General features: G+C 39.9%; 2 protein-coding genes across 2 annotated transcripts; one reads left to right on the top strand and one right to left on the bottom strand.

The window, feature by feature from the left end:
• Positions 1-489: 489 nt before the first annotated feature.
• LOC117570977 (CYFIP-related Rac1 interactor B) lies at positions 490-21,062 on the top strand. Its single transcript, XM_034252922.2, has 5 exons — positions 490-673; positions 1,981-2,347; positions 15,723-15,986; positions 19,274-19,536; positions 19,602-21,062. Exons 2-5 carry the CDS (start codon positions 2,165-2,167, stop codon positions 19,864-19,866), a joined length of 975 nt encoding a protein of 324 aa, XP_034108813.1. The 5' UTR covers positions 490-673; positions 1,981-2,164; the 3' UTR covers positions 19,867-21,062.
• LOC117570978 (probable serine/threonine-protein kinase cdc7) lies at positions 17,789-18,870 on the bottom strand. The gene is made up of 2 exons (XM_034252925.2): positions 18,736-18,870; positions 17,789-18,650 (listed from the first exon to the last, which is right to left on the bottom strand). Exons 1-2 carry the CDS (start codon positions 18,784-18,786, stop codon positions 17,952-17,954), a joined length of 750 nt encoding a protein of 249 aa, XP_034108816.1. The 5' UTR covers positions 18,787-18,870; the 3' UTR covers positions 17,789-17,951.
• Positions 21,063-21,182: the final 120 nt, after the last annotated feature.

The raw sequence follows: 21,182 nt of genomic DNA, 5'->3' as shown, positions 1-21,182 counted from the left end.
TTCTGTAACTAACAGAAACCAAATCGATTTTATGTCTTCAACTACATATTTTATAATTTAGATTATTCTGATTATCTTAAATCGCATTTTATAATATAATTTTTTAATCTCCATTGATAATTCGTTAAATTAAAAATGGTACTTTTATTTGCTGCAAGTGCAAGTCCCAACGTTAAATCTTTTATAAATACTAAAAATACCAAAAGTGTTTCATGCGTATTTTTTTAACTTGCTCAATATTATTTTTTGCTGTACCTTCAAAAACTTTAATGATAAGAATGAAAAGTGGAAGGCGGCCTTTAGATATTTGTGTCGAACACTTTAGTAAAGAGATGTTTAAAAAGACGCGCTACTAAATCAACTGTAACCAGGGTGACCATTTTTGTACTTGCCGTATTTTGAATAATGTTTTAATCGTGAAAACGAAAACGATACTGCGGTCACACTGCATCACAGGTGTTAGAAAACGTCTAGCCGTTAGTACGTTTTCAACTGCCGTTAAGGGAAGTGGTCGCGCGTTTATTTGCGGCGTGTGTGAATTCGGTGCGTGTTTTTATATTTTTATGCATAAAGAATTCTTGTGTAAAGCCACAAATGTTCTAAAAGCAAATGTGCGAAATCGCTACATATAATCGAATTTAACAAACCGCAAAAAGGGCAGCTCCAAGAATACGTGAGTTCGTCAGCTTACAAATAAATATGCACATACACACACAAACATACATATGCAAAAGGCAGTAATACCAACACAAACACATGCGAAAGTGCTGCGAAAAAGAAGGTGATAAGCGCGCAATGCCCTGCGTGCGTCTGTGTGTGTGCGAGTGTGTTGTATGTTTTTTTATACGAAGGAAATTCTTGTTTTGCTGAAATTCCAATGCAGGCAAGGCAGGAACACACAGTGCACGACGAATCAACCCTAAAAAAGCAATTGAGGAATAATAAAACTGTGTGCATATAAAAATATAACAGATAAGCCCGCAAATACTAACAACAACATCGGGAACAGAAACGAACAGTTAAAGCTTGAATAATTGTGTTTGACCAAAATTATAGTCCGTACTGTGCTCATAAATGTGACTTTGGGGATTTCAATTGTCCTTGGTGTTGGCAACTTTACAAAATTAATAGTGGCATACCCTGTGGACATTGGGTGTGCAGGGTATGCAAGAACAAGAGAGCGAAGTGACAGCCAGATAAGCAGGCAGTACAGATAAACAAAGCCAAAGTGTTGGTCTCAAGCGGCAGGCGGCGTCAGCGGCAGCAACAGCGCCACTCACACACACATACAGATACAACAAATTATTAATAAAAAAAACTCGCGCAATGTCTTGGCCGCTTTATTTTTCGCAATTAACTTGAATGTGAGTGTGTGCGAAGGAGAGGGAAACCTAAAATGTTTACATGTGGCTGCGTGGCGAGGAAAATTGCCTTTTTTCCTGCCTGCCTGGCGTGAACATTGGCCTTGCGTTGTCTACATGTGTATGGGTAGCTGTATTAGTGTGTACATGTGTGTGTGCGTTGTTTACTAATTTCGATAAGTTTCTGTTTCGCATCATTTCCTGCGCACAAGCAGCTCTCACAAGAACAAACACACGCACACTCTTGCAGACGCACTCACACATAGAGACAGTGAGACACATGGCAAACAGCCTCGGTCCATGCTCATGTCTCCACCCCCCGCATTGCAAGCAAAAGCAAGGGCAACACTTTGGTTTTGTTGGCTTTTCTGGAGTTGCAGGCCATTTCACATGCTGAGCATTTGTTAGTGTATGTCTGAGAATGAAAAACAGTTTTCTTTGTCCACAATGCGATCCGAGATCGAGGCAGCTGTTTACCGCCATAATTTATTAACCCTTAAGATGTCAACAACAGGTGCATGAACAGCATCTTTTGTTTTCTTCTTCAGTCGCTCAGCTAGAGCAGCTGTTAATGTATTTATCGTTATCGCCATTGTTATCGGTATCGTTTCTTTTGCAGCTTCATAAAGTGTATGACAAAAAAACGCAATCAAAAGTGCTGACAAATCAATAAAAGCAAAGATCAAATTAAACACACAAAATCAAAAGCAAAGTAAAAAAGTAAATATAAATATTTAAAACAACATCAACTCCAACTATAACTACAACTACGATACACAACCAATAATAAATTAATCAAGAAAATGGGCAAACTGCTGAGTCTGTTGTCACGCGACGATTCAAATTGTTGCGCCGCCAAATCCTACGATGTGTTCCTGGACTTTGAGAATGCCGCGCCCACGGATACGGAGCGTGAGGTGTACGACGAGGTGGAGCGTGTGCTCAAGGAATCCGAAATTGTGCTAGATGAGATACAAATCTATAAGGTGAGTGTGTGTCATTAACCCGTTTTCTTCACTCCTCTAGGAGGGTAAAGTCCCTGTAACGACTATGAACCGGTTAGCTGGGGTAGTGTAAGATTTTCCAAGTATTTTTCTATCTAATATCTGTTTAAATGGAACTAATTGACGCATTGTTGCCATATTTACTTAAGAAGCGTTTAAATATTTACGCTTCGCTCTCTTTGGACTGTGCACTCAGCTGATAAGTGCAAGCGAGCGAGCAATAATCAAATGAAAATGTGCGAAATATAACGGGAGGGGGCCAGTCAACAAATTGAGCATTTAACCTTTGCCAGTGCCATAACAGTAGTTGATCTTACACTTGCGCTCTCGCTCTCTTTTAGCAAAAGCAAAGCGCACTCTCTTTGCTCAGTTTTTGGTCTGACTCACGTGCGTCGTCGTCGTCGTCGTTGTCGCGTCTCTTCGTTTTGATCGGCGCCCAAACGACTTTCTTCATGTTCGGGCATATCGTTATCGTTGTTGTTGTTGTTTTTGTTTTTGTTTTGTCTGCTGTGACGTCAGTGAGTAACTAGCAAGCAGTTTACACTTCTTGTTCTTCTTTGAGTGCGGATTAGTCAGCATTTGGCTGTTGTTGTTGTTGCTGACCTTTGCTAAGCGTGCGACGTGCGAGTTCGAATTCGAAATTCGAATACGAATTGGATTTTAGTGTCGCGTGGTGCGAATTATTAATTGGCTTTCAGTCAAACCAAATGAAATGTTTGTCCAGGGCGTTAATCAACGCAAATGAACTGGAAAATGTCAACGAAATGAGCTCATTTCCCTTTTACTTGACCAATGCACAGCACAGCACAACATAGCAAACACAAAGACGACCTCGTAACCATTTTAAAGCCTTTAAAAGCTCACCCCGCTGTTGCCCTTTTCCTTTTTTGGTTTTTTGGAGAGGGGAAACAACTTAAAATGCGCCTCAATTCTTCTGTGGTTCACATTTATTTTCATTTCAATTTTTAGTGGCGCGGTTTTTGCTCCCGCTGTAGTGCTGTGGCACTGAGTTTGCTGTGGTGCTGTGGGTGAGTGACTTGGGTGGTGGACTGGTTAGCAAGGCAGTAAACTGGTTATATACAGTTTGTGTATGTGATGCCCGGCCGGGCCCCCCGTCGCCTCCTGGCACACAAATCTTTGGCCAGGCGCCAAATGCAGCCAAAGAAAAAGGAAAACTTCACGTTCTGCATTTTTCTTTGCAAATGCTAAAAATAGAGTGAAAACTGCGCCTCGCAAAAATCGTGCAGCGTCGTCGTTGTTGTTGTTGTTGTTGTTGCTTGATTTTCATTTCGAGCTCGATAAGGGAGAAAGCATTTAAAGTCTCGATCGTTGTATAGGCGACTTTCCCAATTAGTGAGTGAATCTATTTATCGTTCTATTTCTACTTCTATTGTCCACTGAGCGCAGATAAAGTCAACAAATGTTTGTTGGCCATTGTGTATGAGCAATAAACAAGAACAACGAGAGCTTTAACTACATATGAGTGCGACTCATTGAAAGCGCATGACAAGATCAACAATGAGAGTAGACAACAAATATAGTATATCAATAACAATAAACGCCAACGCTACGCACACCTCTAACAATAATAACAACAACAACAATAATAACAACAATAATAATAATCATAAAAGTATTATTATGATGACAACGTGCAAAGCAAAGAGGAGGAGGAGGAGGAAGAGGGTCCATAAGTAAGCCAAAAAGCCATTGAAACCTGATGAACTAAACTCGTAAATACAATACTACGAGTATATATGTTATATACATAATACAAAAACTTGCACACAGAATGTGTGGTTAATTGGGTAATGCAATACAATCCATCCGCTTGTAATTATATTTGAGACTAGGGGGAAGTAATCGAAGACCCAACCTTGTAACTGCACTTGACTGAATTGCGCTGAATTTGAATACGAAATTGTGGTTTGTGAGCAGCTCAACAATGCAGATAATATGCAAAGTGCATACACTACATATACGATTAGAGTGTATATAATATGAATGGTATATAATGCGAGTTCAATGAGTTCACACGCAAATTGAGTCATCGAAAATGTGAGCGAAACATTGAGGAACACTTCAGTGAAGCAATCAAATGTGAAGGCGTGCGGCGGGGGCGGGGGCGTGTGGCGTGATGAAGTTTCCTATAGCCATCGAAACAAAGAGTGTTTCTTGTGTAATAATAATCCATACTCATAACACCTCTGAAGTACTGCGATAAATTCATCACTTCCTCAATATATAACATGCTATTTTTGTAGGCTGAGAAATACTCTATACTCTATACTCCATATTCCTACGATTAAAGTTGATATCCATTTATGAGCTTTGTCGTTGCCTTGATTTGTTCTTCAGCTGTTTCATTGACTATTAATCTCTCTAATGAAACCTACGACCTACATTTAAGAACGCATTTGACTCCAGCTGGCAGCAGTAATCACTTTGCAGCTAATTGTCATTATTTACTAAAGCGTTTAGTTTATTTAATGGATATTCCAGCTGTGCTAGACTTTTTTTTCAGCTTCGTTTTAGAAGTATTAGCTTGTGAGTAGAGTCAATTAATCTAATCATAAGCACAGGTTCAATTCTCATTTTATCTTTTCTATTGGTATTCATTAAAATTGTATCCTGTAGGTAATTTTGCTGTTGTGATTGTTCGATTTTTATAGAACTATTTCTCAATAGTTTATTCCCAAATTCAGAGCCAACTTCCCCTCAAATTTGTGTCACAGCAGCGACCCATTTATCAAATGCTGATCCATATAAAAATGACAATACTTTGTGTGCATATGAATAAATAAACACTTAAATGTTTAATGTCGGTTTTATAATGAAAGCGAGAGGCAGCAGCAATCAGAATAATGACAAAATGAGCAGTCATTAGAGACTGAGAGGCAGCCCCTGTACTCTTACCTCCCCTCCCCTCCCTTTGGCACATCTCGTTGCAGTTGCCCACAAACTCAACGATTTCCAGTTCCACGAATATTTTTTAAACGATGTGCGACCAATGCGAAAAAAAAGCCGCTCGACGCGTCTCCACACTTCCGGTTATGGGGCAGTCAGCCAGTCAGTCAGTCAGTCAGGCAGTTAACCAGTTAGCCAGTTGGTCATTCATTGAGACATTCTATAACATATAGTCGTATAAGTAATTGCTATAATGTGCGTGCCCAACGCGACTGTTTGCATATTATACAAAATGATATTTGTTTGTGCTCGGAACCCTTTTGTCCGTTGTTGTCTAAGTCTCTCTAGAAATGGTCAAGCCAACAATGTCGCTGTCGCTGTCAGTTTTGTTGTTGCTGTTGCTGTTGTTTATTGTGTGACAATTCAATTTCCGCAGTCGCAGTCGCATTTCAACTATTTCTCACATCAATCCAATCCAATCCGTTGTTCGATATCTGCACCCAAAAGAGGCAAACACAAGTTTCTTAAATTTGGTTTTTTATTGCCCAATCGTAAATTCGCTTTCAACTCGTTGTAATTGCATTTGCGTTGACCTTATTGGATGTTTAACGATTCGGTTGCATGGCCCAAATTAGCGACAAATTAAATTACAAATTACGAATTTATATTATTTATGATTTGTATTTTTACTTTTCATTTTGAATGCGTTTTCACTTTCCATGCATCGCTGCTAACATTTGTAACATTTTACGGCTCATTTGTATTTGTTTATGATTATACACTATTCAGAGTATCCATGAATGTATCTCTCTCTCTCTCTGTCTCTCTGTCTCTACGTGTGTATTTATATTCGTATTTGAATTTCCGACGTCATCCGCTGCAAATTAATTGCGCTAAAAAAAAAGAAACGCAAAATAAAATAACAAAAACAATGAGTAAAAAAGCAAGAAAAATACTGTAGAGTAAACAACAATTTTGAACAGTTTACGTTTACAAGCGCAATGCGAAATTTGGTTCATAATTTATTGTTGATTTTTACGTAAATACCCTTTAGCTCACAGATTGAAGGAGACTTTTGTTTTGCGGATGAAAAGCAGAGAGATTTTCCATCCTGTCATTAAAGATTGAATAAATTGTACTCAATGATCTCACAATCAGTTCAGACGCTGTCAATAAAATTAGGGAAATCCGATTACGTGGCATTTTCTAGCCGCACATCACCTGGCAAAAGCTTTTAGTTTATTCATTATCCATAGTTTGCCATAATTAAATTTCGCTTCGCCTCCTCATCCTCCTCCTCCATCCGCCCGCCCACTTGAAGTGGAGCACTCGAAACACTCGTGCGCGTATTTGATGATGATGCCTCATTATGTTCTCCTCTCAGGTGGCAATTGAGGCACAAATTTTGCATAAAATTATTTGGCCTCCGTCTGCCCCAATCTCGAATCTCGCATCTCACATCTCGCATAGTCGCCTCTGTCGTCGACTCATTCAATCGAAACTGTGTCTGGCTGGGCACAATTATTTGCTGAATTGAAATGACACTGAACAGGCTTTGTTGGCTTGGTTAACCGAATTTAACTCATTTCAATTGAATAAAACATTCCCAACGACATTCAATTATGTTGTTCTGCATTCTCTGTCTTATTCCCCAGTCCATTCATCCATCCATCCACCAACTGATCTAATGCTTGCCACTTGGCTTTTTTGTCTAGCCCAGGATTAGGTGGCAATGTCTTTAGCATTTGCTTTGTCTTCGCTTTGCCACTCGACTTTTGCTTTGTTTACTACTCGTAGCTTCTGTCTGCTTGCCACCTGCCTTGAACTTGGCGTCGTTGTGGCTGTAATTGCTTTGCTAACAGTTTTCAAGTGCCACTAAAAATGCCAATGGCCATTTTACTAAAGCACACACACACACATACACAAATAGCTTTGTGTCTGGTCTCTTTGGGGCAGCTAAGAAACTGCAAGTGCTTTGTGCAAATTGCAAAGACTCGCATTCTTTTCTTCAATTTTTATACCCGCTACCCATAGGGTAAAAGGGTATTATAACTTTGTGCCGACACGTAATGTATGTAACAGGTAGAAGAAGGCATCTCCAACCCTATAAAGTATATATATTCTTGATCAGCGTCAACAGCCGAGGCGATCTAGCCATGTCCGTCTGTCTGTCTGTCCGTCTGTCCGTATGAACACCTAGATCTCAGAGACTATAAGAGATAGAGCTATAATTTTTTTTCGACAGCATTTGTTATGTTTGCACGCAGATCAAGTTTGTTTCAAAATTTTGCCACGCCCACTTCCGCCCCCGCAAATCAAAAAAATCGAATAACAAGCGTAAAGCTAGAGTTGCGAATTTTGGTATATACAATAATTACTATAGTAGTTATGATTCCTGAAAATTTGGTTGCGATCAGATAGAAATTGTCGAAGTTATTAAAGAAATACTTTTGTATGGGCAAAAACGCCTACTTACTAGGGGTCTGAGTTGCTTTGGGTGACAACCTGATATATTGTGCCGTCAATGGTATATTTTGAATGCGGCACTATATCGATATACCAAATATACCATTTGGTATATTTTTAGTATTTTTGCAATATATTCGGTATATTTTGAAAATGATACCTCAATATTTTAAAAATGGGTTGCGGGTATCTCACAGTCGAGTATCTCACAGTCGAGCTCTTTTTATATTATTATTCTTTACTGCCAAATGTAATATGTAAATGCTCGCAGGTTGGTTCATCAATCTTACTTATATATACATATATATATATATATATATTATAGTACACATCATATTTACAAATGTACATTTGCATATATATCTTCGCATTCTGACTTTGTTAGAGGCATCAAACAGGCCACAGCATGTCAAATGCTTCAGGAATTTTTCATTCCTTGTTTTTCTTCGATTTTCGTCTGTCTGCTGTTTGTATCTTCAGCGTGTGCGTGTCGTCAAACTCAATTAAAATGCCAGCAATTCTGTTCTGTTCTGTTCTGTACTGTTGATTTTCCGCTGTACTAACCCAATTTTTAACAGCTGAATGTGTGAATCAATAAACATCTTGCCAGCTACAATGTAAAGACATTAAATTGAGTTTTCCCAATTTCTCGATGCATATCAAATTTGATGTGCAGAGTTAACAGTAAAACGTCGAAGTGCTTTCAGTATCAATATTATTATGAATTGGTGTTGTGAGACTATTTATTTATGAATTGTCAACAGAGGAAACTAATTGTTTTTTGCCTTTCCCACCATTCCAAATAATATCAAATTAACCTAGAGAAGTCAAATGTTACAGATAATCTGGTTGTGTAATAAATAAACATACAAATTTATGTCGCTATCTGTGACTAAACTTAATCCCTTTGGGGTAATATCGATTAATTCTATAGCTCGATGGATTTATTACTGGGAATCGTGAGAGAACATTCGGAATTGCAGCTCTTTCCATAATCTGGAGCCAGCTGTAAGTTGTAAAGATAATAAATCTGAAATTGAGATATAGATTTGTCAGTCAATGACCACACGCAGCTGCTGCCTCTCTCCCTCTCTCCTCTCTCTATGTCTCTCCCCGCCATACACCCACACACAATCTCACGTCACACATACGCAGTGTTGGCTGCGTCAAAGGCATGTTGTGACATTGTTTGGTGATAAGCAAATGATGGTCGATAATTAAATGCAATCATTGTGGCATATCCTATACACAATATTGTATCGGGGGTACTTACGTTATTGATGCCCCATCTCGTTCACACTTTCGCTCCCTCTCTCGCTCGCACTCTTTCTTTCACTCACGCCATTGATAATCGACATGTGTTTATCTTATCTTTATGGCATTGTTGTTGCTATTGCACTTGGCTGCTTATTTCGATTATCTTGATAAATTACGACGCTCGTGACATCCAACTGGCAACTGGCAAGGGGCAACGGGAGGGGGCAGCGGGAGGGGGCAACTGGCGGCATTATAACGCCATATTTAGTTGTTGTCGCTCTGCTGTGTTTTACTGTAGTACTGTAGTTGTTGCTGTTGCTGTTATTTATGCTATAATGGCCCCACGGAGCCCTTGAAAAGCTCGCCGAAAATTAGGCCATTGTCGTTATTTTTAAATGTGTTAACTGACAAAATTTACGCATCATTTGACAGTTGAAACTGAAACAAGTATGACCTATGCAGAGAAGAAAGAGAGAAGAGAAGAGAGAATGAGCTGAAATTAGCAAGAGTGTTTACTGCGCAGTTCACTGGTCCACACAACTCCTTTGTTCTCATGCCTGCATGGGCATTAAGTATACGCCGCGTAGATGTAATGCAGACAGTTAGTCAGCCAGCCAGTTGGCCCATGATCATCATCATCATCATCGTCGTTAACATGAGTGATGCTTGTGAATCACAGCACTAAGCAGCTGTTTCTGTTTCTCTTTTCGTTGTTGTTGTTTCCCTTCACACTCACTCTCACTCTCTGCGGGCTGTGCCCATATTGAGAGTCAATTTCAAATGAAATTTGAATGCTTGAGATTGCCTTGCGACGTCGCGTCAAGTATATTTATAAAGACCTGCATCACCTGCAGATTTCGTCAATGTGCAGGTCATGATGCAGCATTGCATTCCCTTGAAAATCGAAAGCAATTCTAAGTCAACAAATAGCAAGCAGCAACTGAGACAACAACAAACTACAAAGTTACCGCCACGACATAGCTTCAATGGAAGTTGGGAACTTTCAACGATCATTTTCAGTGAGTCACAGTTGTGTTGTCGATTGCTGTTGTTGTTAGTGTTGTTGTGTTAGTGTTACAGCTACTGTCAGCAGTCAGCATTTGTACACAAAGTACACAAAGAGCGCTTTTGCAATACGCAAACATATGTTCTACTCGTTGTCGTCTTTGTTGTTGTATTTTGATATCAAGTCGAGTCCATTGAATAATTAAGCAGCGGAAGACGATTTACACACAGAGAGAGAGAGAGAGAGAGAGAGAGAGAGCAAGCAAGACTGAGATAGAGAGGCAAAAAGTGGCGAGAGTCATAATACAAATTGTTATGAAATATTTATGATTATGTAGTCAACACAGCGGCGCTTGAGTTCAGTTCAGACTTCAGTTGGGGGCGTCGCAACGTCGATCCACCACTCTGGGAAAATCGTGTCACCAGAGGCATCCCAAGCAGCAGGCGACCCAGTGTCTGTCGTCTGTCGTCTGTGGCAGCTGCCGCACTTCACTCTTCCAATTCTCTCAATTGGGTCTCCCTTGCTTTATAAAAATAAATTATGAGCATTTAATAGTCATCGGCTCTACCACGTCTCTTTTTTTTTTTAATTTTTAAGCAGAATTCAAGTTTTCATCTTTCGGGGAATTTCTGCTAGATTTTTAGCATTGACTTTGTTTGGCCTCAACATCAACAGAGCTTCGTCATCTTCGATTGCGTATCGTATGTTTGTCTCTGATGTTCTCGTAAAAAGTTCGATTTGTATTCCGATTGCGACGTGACTCGAATTTAAGGTGCGCGCATTTCTGATGGGAAAAGGGAAAAGTTGAAAATGGAAAATGGAAAATGGAAAATAGAAAAGCACAAAAGTTTTCGCGGTATGCAAATATCTATGAAAATTGCTTTGATTAATAGTTGCATTGCTGTTGCTGCTGCTTCTGTTCTCACTGTGGCAGTTGCAGCTGTTGTTGCATGACTCTTTAAATTAAAACAACAGTTCGACTGTCACGACGCGTCAACAAACAAAAACCAAACAAAACAAAACTCCTGTATTTGCCAGACGACACACCTCCCAAGAGTGTTGTTTGTTTGCAGCGCATGTTGGAATTTGTGTGACTCCTGCAGGTTAAGAAGATTCCAAATGCTCGACTTGGAAATGCCCTAGAGTTCTAAAACATGCTGACAGTCTAGTCTCTATAAAGCACGTGACTGTAAAGCATTGTGACTACTGCAACAAAAACATGTCTGTGGAGAGGCAGACAAGCAAACAAAAATATAACCAACTCTTGGAATACCCGATGCATATTGGATTATATTCATTATTCAATTAGAATAGATTTGGAAATACAAAGAAACGCAAGTATTGAGATTTTAAATGAAATTAAGTATTTTCATTGGTATCGAAAAACAGACTAAAATCTGGAATATATTTAATACCAAGTTGATACGATTCAGTATTCAATTAAAATAGATTTGGAATTACAAAGAAACGCAAGTATTGAGGTTTTAAATTAAATTAGTCGGAAAACAGACTGAAATCTGGAATATATTTAATACCAAGTTGATATGAGACCAACTTTTAGTAATACTTTTAAAGCTGCAAATCTAATGGTATCCATAATCGAAAAAATAGATTAAATAAACTCAGAAGGTAATAATAATCGAGATATATTTAAATACTTTCTATGATTAGAAAAATGTGCTTTATATTATAATCGAGATATATTTAAATACTTTCTTTGATTAGAAATATGTGCTTCTCTTATAATAACATCCTTATATTATAATCGAGATATATTCAAATACTTTCTATGATTAGAAATATGTGCTTCTCTTATAATAACACCCTTATATTCTAAGAGTGCCGGGTATAAAGACAACAACTCAGCATTTTTTGCGACATGCATTTCATGCACACTTAGTTAAAACGTCGTGTATGTACACACATACATACATACAAATGTTTGATATATGAACATTCATTTGAGCGCTGGCCACCCACACTTTCCTGTTTGTCGCGCACTTAAGCTGCTTGCTCAGTTCAAATGCAGTGCGTCGAAGAGCGAAAGAGAGAGGGAGATGTGTTGCGTTAAGCAGTTCGTCAGTCAATCGTCAAGGCAAGCAGTTTCATGCAGCGATTACATGGCGCTGTCATTACTGCGAAGCTTTAATTATCGATAGGCAGCTGTAGCACACTAATCGAAATGGCTGTAATTTGTTATCGTTGCTGTTGTGGTTGTTGTTGCTGTTTTTGTTGTTATGCTAACGAGCGAAGTGTCATCAATGGCTGGCCATCAAAGCGACCGCATAAAGAGCAACACACTCATTTCCGCGTCGAATTTAATTTAATTTTCAATTAAACAGCAGTAGCAGCAGCCATTGACTGACAACATTAACAACGCTTTTACTTCTTCTCTGCAGAGCTGCAGCAGCAATTCGCCAATTTAATTAACTATGCATCTCTCTATCTCTCTCTCTGTCTCTCTATCGCACTCTCTATGAATAAATTGAAACGCTGAATGATTGCGATTTGTATGTGGCCAACGTTGTCTGTGGTCGATGTTGTTGTTGCTGTTGTTGTTGTTGTTGTTGCCAAACAGCGTTAAGCTGGGCGTCTTAAGTGTTAATTAAAAACGTAGAAACAGTTACAGCAAAATGAAAACTGCTTTTACCAACAACCGCACAGCATAAAAGTCATGCAAGTTCAAGTTTGTTGTTCTCTTTCCATCCACTTGTGCTGTGTGCTGTGTGGGTGAGAAGTGCTGAAGAGTTTTACTTGGTAAAATGCATGAAACAGCCTGAGACACAGCACGTGCTTTGTTATTGGAGCATGCAACGCTTTATGCGATGCGTTGCGATGCTGCGCTGACGAGAGGAGAAACGCGATGAATCAACAAATGCGGCTGAGTAAAGAGATTGAAAGAGCGAGAGGCGAGTGGTGAGTGGTGAGTGGCGAGAGAGAGGGGCGAAGGGCGTCCGGCCAGTTCGTTGCATGTTTCCTGTGACAAAACGCAAGTTGCAGCTTCCAAGTTGCAAGTTGCAAGTTACAAACTGCAAACTGAAAGATGCCAACTCCACCTACGCCTGTTTTGTCGCTTTGTTTCTGACGTGCACATGTCGCGATGTGAGATAAATGCTTGAAAAATAAGCAAAGGGGGCTGAATCACACACTGAGAGAAATCAGTTCGGAATTTGCTAAAATAAACTGCGGGTACTCCGCACAATTATGTTGACTCACTCTTATTCTTTTCGCAACCTCTGAAATCATGATTTGATATTTAAAATTCAATATATAACATATTCATACATATATGTATATGGTAGATGAATAATTGCAAATATAATTATTCATCTATACATATATGTATGTATAAGTTATATATTAAATGGTGTTCAATAATCAAACATTAAATATCTTTTCGGTTTTACTTTCGCAATTTATCGTTGATCAACAATTCCTTAATGTTGGCTGTTTCTCAAATTTGTATTTCCACAAACATTGGCCAAGCTTGGATAGCCAATTTTCTCGCTGTGCACAGACACACTCATGCTCATGCTGCAGAGAGACGCAATCTCGGCCTCTAAATCTGTCTGCCTACACACGGAGCAGCAGCTGCAGAAGGAGCGCAGTTTCCGCTGCATGACCGGCCATAAGAGTCCTTAGAGAGTCGCTGGCGTAAACAAGACAATGCGACAACACACATACCAACAAAGCACGCAGACTTTCCTGTCAGTTTCCCACTCTCTCCGCTCCGCTCTCATATGCTTCGTTTGTTGACTTGTTTGTGCGCGTTAAACATTCGTGCAGCTTCAAGTGCAGCATCAGCAGTAGCAGAAGCAGCTGCTGGCCAAGGACATGACTTGACTTTGCTACACAAAACAGGTGTAAATGATGTGGAGCGCAAAGAAATGCGGCAACGTGTCGAAGGAGAAGGGGAATGAGAAGGAGGAGAAGACACGCGGTCTGCTGCTATGTGTTGATTTAGATGCAGACAGTTGCATTTTTATTATGGCAAAGCACTCGTCGATGGACTTGCAACCAAACAAATAAACAGTAAACAGAGAGCACAAAACATGTCTGAGGGTGTTTTGTAATTACTTATGCATGTTGTTGCTACTGATTCTGTTTCTGCTTCTGCTGCCACTGCTTATTATGGTTCTGCGCTGCAATTTAATTATAAACACACAGCACGTGCTAACCTGAGCCCATTACATTACAGCACAGAACAGCACAACAGCAAGCCAAAGGTGTGCAAACCAAAAATAACATCAGCTAGAAAAAACTCTGCGTATACGCAATGTTGGTTAGCTGGGAGTCGAGTCTATGTATAATGCTGAAATTTATGCTAATGTTGCTTTAAAAGGTTAGACACGCGATGTGTCTGTCCGTTGTGGGTTCTTACTGTTCTGTTGTTGATTAGCCAAAAACAGAGAACCGAAAATTAGGGGTGTGGCATGTGGCACTTTGGCTATCACTCTCAGAGTGAGAGGCGACCAAGAAAGCGACTGTGTGAAAACAGCTATCTAAATTTAGAAAAGACAACTAAATTATGTCGGACCAACCTTAAAACTAAACATTCAAGCTAAAGGGATTGTAATGAAATTTGAAAAGAACAACTTGTGTACTAATACTATTAGTAAGTGAAACTAAACTTTTAGAATTTGTATGTTGTTGCCAGCTCTTATGGTTTCTGAGTTCTGTCTCGATGTTTGATTAAGAATATATTAGAAAGACATTAAATTTATATTCCTATGGCAATTATATATATTATTGAGATAACATATATGAACATCATTTCGGTTGGCATCAAGTTTATTACATCCCTCACCAGTCAAAGCCAAGACTAATCAAAGGCGGAAGATTTACTTGGTCGTTGCAATTGTTATCTATTGCTGCACTCATTATCTGCTTATTGGCATACGAATAGTAAATAAACGTATTAAATTGGTCTGAAAGTCATTCACTTGTTTTTAGTCACGGCGCTTAATTGTCATTAGTGGCACTTAAAAGCTGAACTCAACACATATGTACATATGTATGTGGCATGCACACGCATCGTATACGTATTTAGAGAAACCGAAATGCATCAATTGATATAATCAACGCCATTTGCTGATTGCTGCTGCTGCTGCGCCAATGTACAATAAAAAATATCACAAAACATAGCTGGCGAGGCAAAATAAAGTTTTGAAAACATGCAATGACCGTTCGTTAGGCTTTGTTATGCTCGTTATTTTTGTTGTTGTTGTTGTTTTGTTTTATTATTATTATGTATTTTTCTTCTTTTTTTGTTGTTGTTGCTGCCTGCCTGCCTTTCTGTTTTTAGATTATGAAGCGTCGATAAAAATCGCAGAGCGCGTTATTCGCTGTTGCATGTGGCATAGAAATAATAATAGCAAAAAGAGCAACAACAACAACACAAAGAATTGAAAGCCGCAATGCCTTATGGTTTGTAGTTTGTAGTTTGTAGTTTGTTGTTGGATTGCGTTACAGTTCTGCTGTGGTCAACGGCAGGAAAATGAAAAGGAAAAATGCATAAAACACGAGGAAAATCAAAATCGTTTGTTTGCTTCGTTCGTTTAGAAAAGTTGCCTCCACGCGCTCGACGTTTATTGTGTTTGCATGCCAAGCGCACATTTGCCGCAGAACAGAACAAAACAGAACTTTAACTTGGCTCAAATACATCTACCTACATACTCGTACATATTAACAATGTGCTTTATTCCAATCTCGTTGTTTCAGGGAGCCAACAAAGAAATCCGCGAAGCCATCGCCGATCCCTCGCCAGAAGTACAGGCCAAAGCCTGGGCGGCTGTTCTTCCGTTGGTCACCAAGCTGAAGCGTTGCTACGAACACTCCTTGGAGCTGGACAAAATAGTGCCCAAGCTGCTGGGTCAACTGGTTGGCGGCAAGCTGAATCCGACACAGCACCTGGAGACACAGCAGGCGCTGGTCAAGCAGCTGGCCGAGATACTGGAATTTGTGTTGAAATTCGATGAGTACAAGGTGAGTAGCAGTCAAACACAGACACACACAAAACCACAAATATATCTCACTGCCAGTGTTTGTTGTGTTATTACAACTGCTGCCAGATTTGGGCACAAGCCAGCGCAGAGGCGTCGCCCACAATATTTGTTCGTTGCTCGTTGTTCGTTGCTCGTTCTCTATGTCTTCTTTAAGAGCAGGCCAAGCTGAGCCAAGAGAGAAGACCGAAGACAGAGACACGTTGGCTGCCTTATGTGGGAGCTGGCACAGTCAACAAACCGTCAACAGCCTGTGGCAGTCTTAGCCAACCCGAGTCATTGCCAACTCATTGTGCGCGTGGTTGCATTTTTAATTGATTGTCTGTCTGTCTCTCTGTTTGTCCGCCCGAGACGAGCGCGTGCTGCGGCTCATTGATGAAAAATCTTCGACTCAATTGCTGCAGCAAACAACTGATACAGTAAACTCTCATTAGAGTCTACACACGCATCCAATCTCCATTCATTGGCCCCTGCCCAATTGTCGGCGCTTCAGTGAGCACGCAAAGGCGGAACGCAGGGCCTCCTTGAACTGTAAATAAATAACCTATGTAGATAATGTTCGTAAATAATTTAAGAGCAAAAAGGTAGCAGGCATTTTCAATTGCCTGTAAAACTGGGTTAAACTTGAACTCGCATTGCGCGTTGCGAGTTAAATGCTCCTGCTGCATTTAACTGTTGTGTTTGGCCCCAAACAAATCGATTAATTCGCTGCCAAATCAGAGTATGCTCGTTTTCCCATGGCTCGTTTCCGTTTTGTAAAACTTTTATGAATTCGATTCGATTGAGATTGAGGCTGAGGCTGAGACTGACTGGCAAACGCAAAAGTCGCCAGAGAGTAGTGTTCGGTTTTAGCCTGGCTGCTAGCTGGCTGGCGGAGGAAGTCAACGTCATCGGTCGCTCTCGGCTCTCAGCTCGCAGCCACTTTTATGTGTGCTAAACTTGATAATGATGTTGATGATGCCGCCGTTGTCGTTGCCTCTGTTTGCACGTTCATTGTGTGTCTAAGTGTCAGTTCAAATACACACACACATGCGCGCCTGCCTGCATTATGTATGTGCAGTTAATATATAAGGCCCAAACGTGCCTTACCAACTAGCAGTAACAGTAACAGTGTAACAGCCACTTCCGTTGCCAGGCAATAGCCCCACTTGGCCCCACTTTGTTATTGTTGTCTTTTGGTCTTTTCTTTATTTTTTTGTTTTTTGTCTGTGCCGCAAAGTATGCTACAGAATTTATTGACTTTTGCTGGCGAAGCAGTGAACTCCAGTCGCTAAATCGCGAAGCGAGTTTATGAAGCAATCATTTAAAACGCCTGCAGCTCAGTAAGTTGTTAATTTTTCAACAATTAGCCAAATTCTTTACCATGTGGCAGTTTTCTCTATTTTATTATCAAAACGGTTAGAAACAGTACCAATTGACTGTAACTTCTCATTTACATCAGCACCTCAAAGTATGCTACAGAATTTATTAACTTTTGCTGGCGAAGCAGTGAACTCCAGTCGCTAAATCGCGAACCGAGTTTATGAAGCAATCATTTAAAACTGCAGCTCGATAAGTTGTTAATTTTTCAATAATTAGTTAAATTCTTTACCATGTGGCAGTTTTCTCTATTTTATTATCAAAACGGTTAGAAAAAGAGTACCAATTGACTGTAACTTCTCATTTACATCAGCACCTCAAAGTATGCTACAGAATTTATTGAGGCTGAAGCAGTGAGCCAAGTCAAGCAAGCGAATTTCTAAAGCAGTCATTTAAAACGCAGCTGTTTATCGCTGCAGCGATTGATCTGATCTCTTACGGCAATTAGTGAAATTCTTGGCACACGCACAGCATTTTTGTTTGGCCCTGGGGATGCATTCAATTTACATTTATTTGCGTTTTATTGAATAAAGTAGAGGAATTTATTTGAAATTGCTGACCCAAATTGATTTGTTGTTGTTGTTGTTGCTCACTTGTCAACATATGGTGTGCCAGTGTTGAACACCGGCTGCAATCGTTGTGGATATTTGCGCACATAGTCGGCAAAGTGCTTGGCATATTTAGCCTCAAAGTCGCGACGTTGCAACGACTGAGGTGCATCAAAGTAATCATTGGGAATGGGGGACAGTGAGCGACTGCCACCAATGCGAACGATTTGCTCCTCCTCCCGATGGGAATCGGCCACCGCAAGCAGTTCACGTTGCTCCACTTCTTGTTGGGATTGTGGTTGCATTTGATGTTGAATTTGTTGTTGTGTGGGGTAAAAGTAGCCTGGCACATTGTTGTAATTGTGATTGGCAGCACGTGTAGTCGGCACATTGTAGTTGTAGTTCTCGTTGTCGTTCATCCAATTGGTCTGCCGTCTGTCCGTCTCTCTATTGCTGTAGTAATTAATGGGCAAATAATGGCGATCCTGTTGCTGGTGCTGCTGCTGCTCCAGCTGAAGGCTATTGGCCTCGTCGTTAACAACAATGGGAGCACTCGACCATACGGACTGACCAGTTGCAGGATATTGCTGATTGTAGGTCACTGGTGCGTCCGGATAGACAAAGCCTTGTTGTTGCTGTACCTGCTGTTGATTGTGGTCATAAAACTGTCTGTTATACAACGATGACGCAAATTGGGTTGTTGTAAAGCTCGGCAATATCAACATTAACAGCAGTGAAATCTGAAAATAGTATTGTTATTGGTTATATGATAACTAATTAATCATCTCGCCAACCAATTGCATCAATAGTCAAATAAACACTCACCCACTCACAGCTAAAGCTGTTGTTGATGCTCGTCCGTCCTGCTTGAGGCATTGTTACTTACTGTTAGAATGATTTATGCTAATAACGTATTTATATAAAGTATTGAGGTAGTACACATATAGTATATAAAACGCTTGCGAGTTTCAAGCTCTCCCCAAGGTAAATGATGAGACACTACACGAGTTTTGTTGGACGGGGCAAAGCGCAGCAAAGCAGGCAGGCGGCTAGCTCTCAGAAGTTTTTCTCACGCACGACTCCACGTTGTGAGTTGTGGCAGCCCTGACAGTTAAATAGACTATGTGCTGAGTCTGGGCCGGGCTGACGAATTATAAAAATTAAGTCAGATTGCGGTGTCACGTACTGCAATTAGAGATAAATAAATTAATGCTGGCTGGCTGGCTGGTGTCAATTACGCCCGCCTTGCCAAGCAGTGCAACACAGTTTAATTAATATAGCAAGCAGTGCATTGCACTGCTATGCCCAGTAAACTGCTTACCTACCTGTCTGATGTTCCATTTCCGCCTCATTCCATTTGCAGATGAAAACACCCGCCATACAGAACGACTTCAGTTACTACAGACGCATTGTCAGCCGACAGCGCGTGGACTCCACAGAAAACATGCTGGTCAGCACAGAGCTGGCCAATCGCATGTCCCTCTTCTATGCACACGCCACGCCCATGCTCAAGGTGCTGAGCGAGGCCACATCCAAGTTTGTCAACGACAATGCGGACGATGTGCAAAACACAACAGAAACGCTTGGCACCATGGCCAAGGTCTGCCTACGCATGCTGGAGAATCCGTAAGCATCCCTAACGACTAAATAATGTTTATTTTGAATTTATCATGTGGCATTTCCCCTTGCAGAAAACTGCTGCAACAGATTGAACGCGAGGAGACACAAATGCTGGTGCTGCGCGTGATGGTCGGCCTTGTCATACTCTACGATCATGTGCATCCCGTGGGCGCGTTTGCTCGTGGCGCTCATGTGGATGTCAAGGGATGCGTGCGATTGCTGCAGGCGCAGCCGGCGATAAAGGCGGAGCCACTGCTGAATGCCCTGCGCTACACGACGAAGCATCTCAATGAGGAGAACACGCCGAAGAACATACGCAATATGCTGGCTGCATAATGACATCTCTCTGGATGGTGGATCTGGATCTCGATGTCGGTGGGGGCGGGGGCGGGGTATAAAGCCAAATGCGAATGCACGAAGCGCCCACAAAACGTGTGTTTTGTTTATCATGTGTACAATTTGTAACGTTAACCTTATTGTTTTTACAAGTTTAAAGATTAATAATAACGGTTTTCTTTTTAATTTATGTATGTAATTAATAGGCTTCAATACGAGTTACGACTATATATATAATAATATATATATAAATTACTTATGTTTATCATGTGTGAATGTTGTGCAACAAAAAGGAGGCAGCCTCTAGTTTTATATTTATGCAATGCAAATGCATTTCCAGCGCTTGTATTAATTTCTATTTTGTAATTTGTAATTTCGCCAATTGTGTATTGTTTAGCGCCTCCTTATGCAATGAATGCAACATGCAACAAATATCAGCACCAACAACAGCAACAACAACAACAACAACCACAATATTTAGCTCATAATTTAGCACTAATATTAAGTAATGAACAAATCTAATACAAATTGATAACAAGAAGCAAGAAAATGATAAAAGAAATTAGCGCAAAGTAAAAATATAGAAATTATAGAAATGAATATCCTAAATTTCCATTTCAAACTACTAAAAGAGAAAGAAAAAATGATAAACAGAGATTATAAATATTAAATACGTTTTTTAAATCAAATTTAGCATATTTTTTTGTACATGACTACATATATAAATCTATATGAATAACAAATTCTATGATAAATTATGAAACAATTACAATACATACCAACTAAAATGGCCTGAACAAAACTGATACTGATGATGATGACGATGACGATGAACACGCAGTAAGAACGCAGATGCATTTATATTTCCACACTGAATGAACATTTGATAAACGTATTTAAACAAAAACAAAACCTTTATACATATACATACTTACATCTGTCCGATCAGGACAGAAAGCTGCGCAATAATAGTATTTATTTTTAAGATTTACAAATAGAAATTTATGAAATCACAAAATTTGTACCAAAAAATCAAAAATCATAAAAAAAAAAACAAGAACAACTGCAACAAAATGATATGAAAAACTGATGAAAACACAAGAAAGCAAAGCGATAAGAGCAGCAACAGAAAGAAAAACGACACTATAGAGAATGCTGAATCCAGAATAAATTAGTTATCACACAACATCAACCAATATGATGTCAATTTATTTATCTAACCACTCTTTGATCTCTACTTTATATGTGGCAAGTGGACATGCCAATGAACCCACCCAATATAATTACGAAGTCCATTTTCATTTGGATTTTCAAAA

This window comes from Drosophila albomicans, chromosome 3, assembly GCF_009650485.2.
Source record: "Drosophila albomicans strain 15112-1751.03 chromosome 3, ASM965048v2, whole genome shotgun sequence".
NCBI lineage: Eukaryota > Metazoa > Arthropoda > Insecta > Diptera > Drosophilidae > Drosophila > Drosophila albomicans.
This window is presented reverse-complemented; position numbering and strand designations above follow the sequence as displayed.

Coding starts and splice junctions, on each gene's coding strand:
- LOC117570977 (XM_034252922.2), top strand. CDS start 2,165: ATGGGCAAACTGCTGAGTCTGTTGTCACGCGACGATTCAAATTGTTGC. Junction 2,348..15,722: donor ATGAGATACAAATCTATAAG/GTGAGTGTGTGT, acceptor TCGTTGTTTCAG/GGAGCCAACAAAGAAATCCG. Junction 19,537..19,601: donor CTACGCATGCTGGAGAATCC/GTAAGCATCCCT, acceptor TTCCCCTTGCAG/AAAACTGCTGCAACAGATTG.
- LOC117570978 (XM_034252925.2), bottom strand. CDS start 18,786: ATGCCTCAAGCAGGACGGACGAGCATCAACAACAGCTTTAGCTGTGAG. Junction 18,651..18,735: donor ACAGCTTTAGCTGTGAGTGG/GTGAGTGTTTAT, acceptor TACTATTTTCAG/ATTTCACTGCTGTTAATGTT.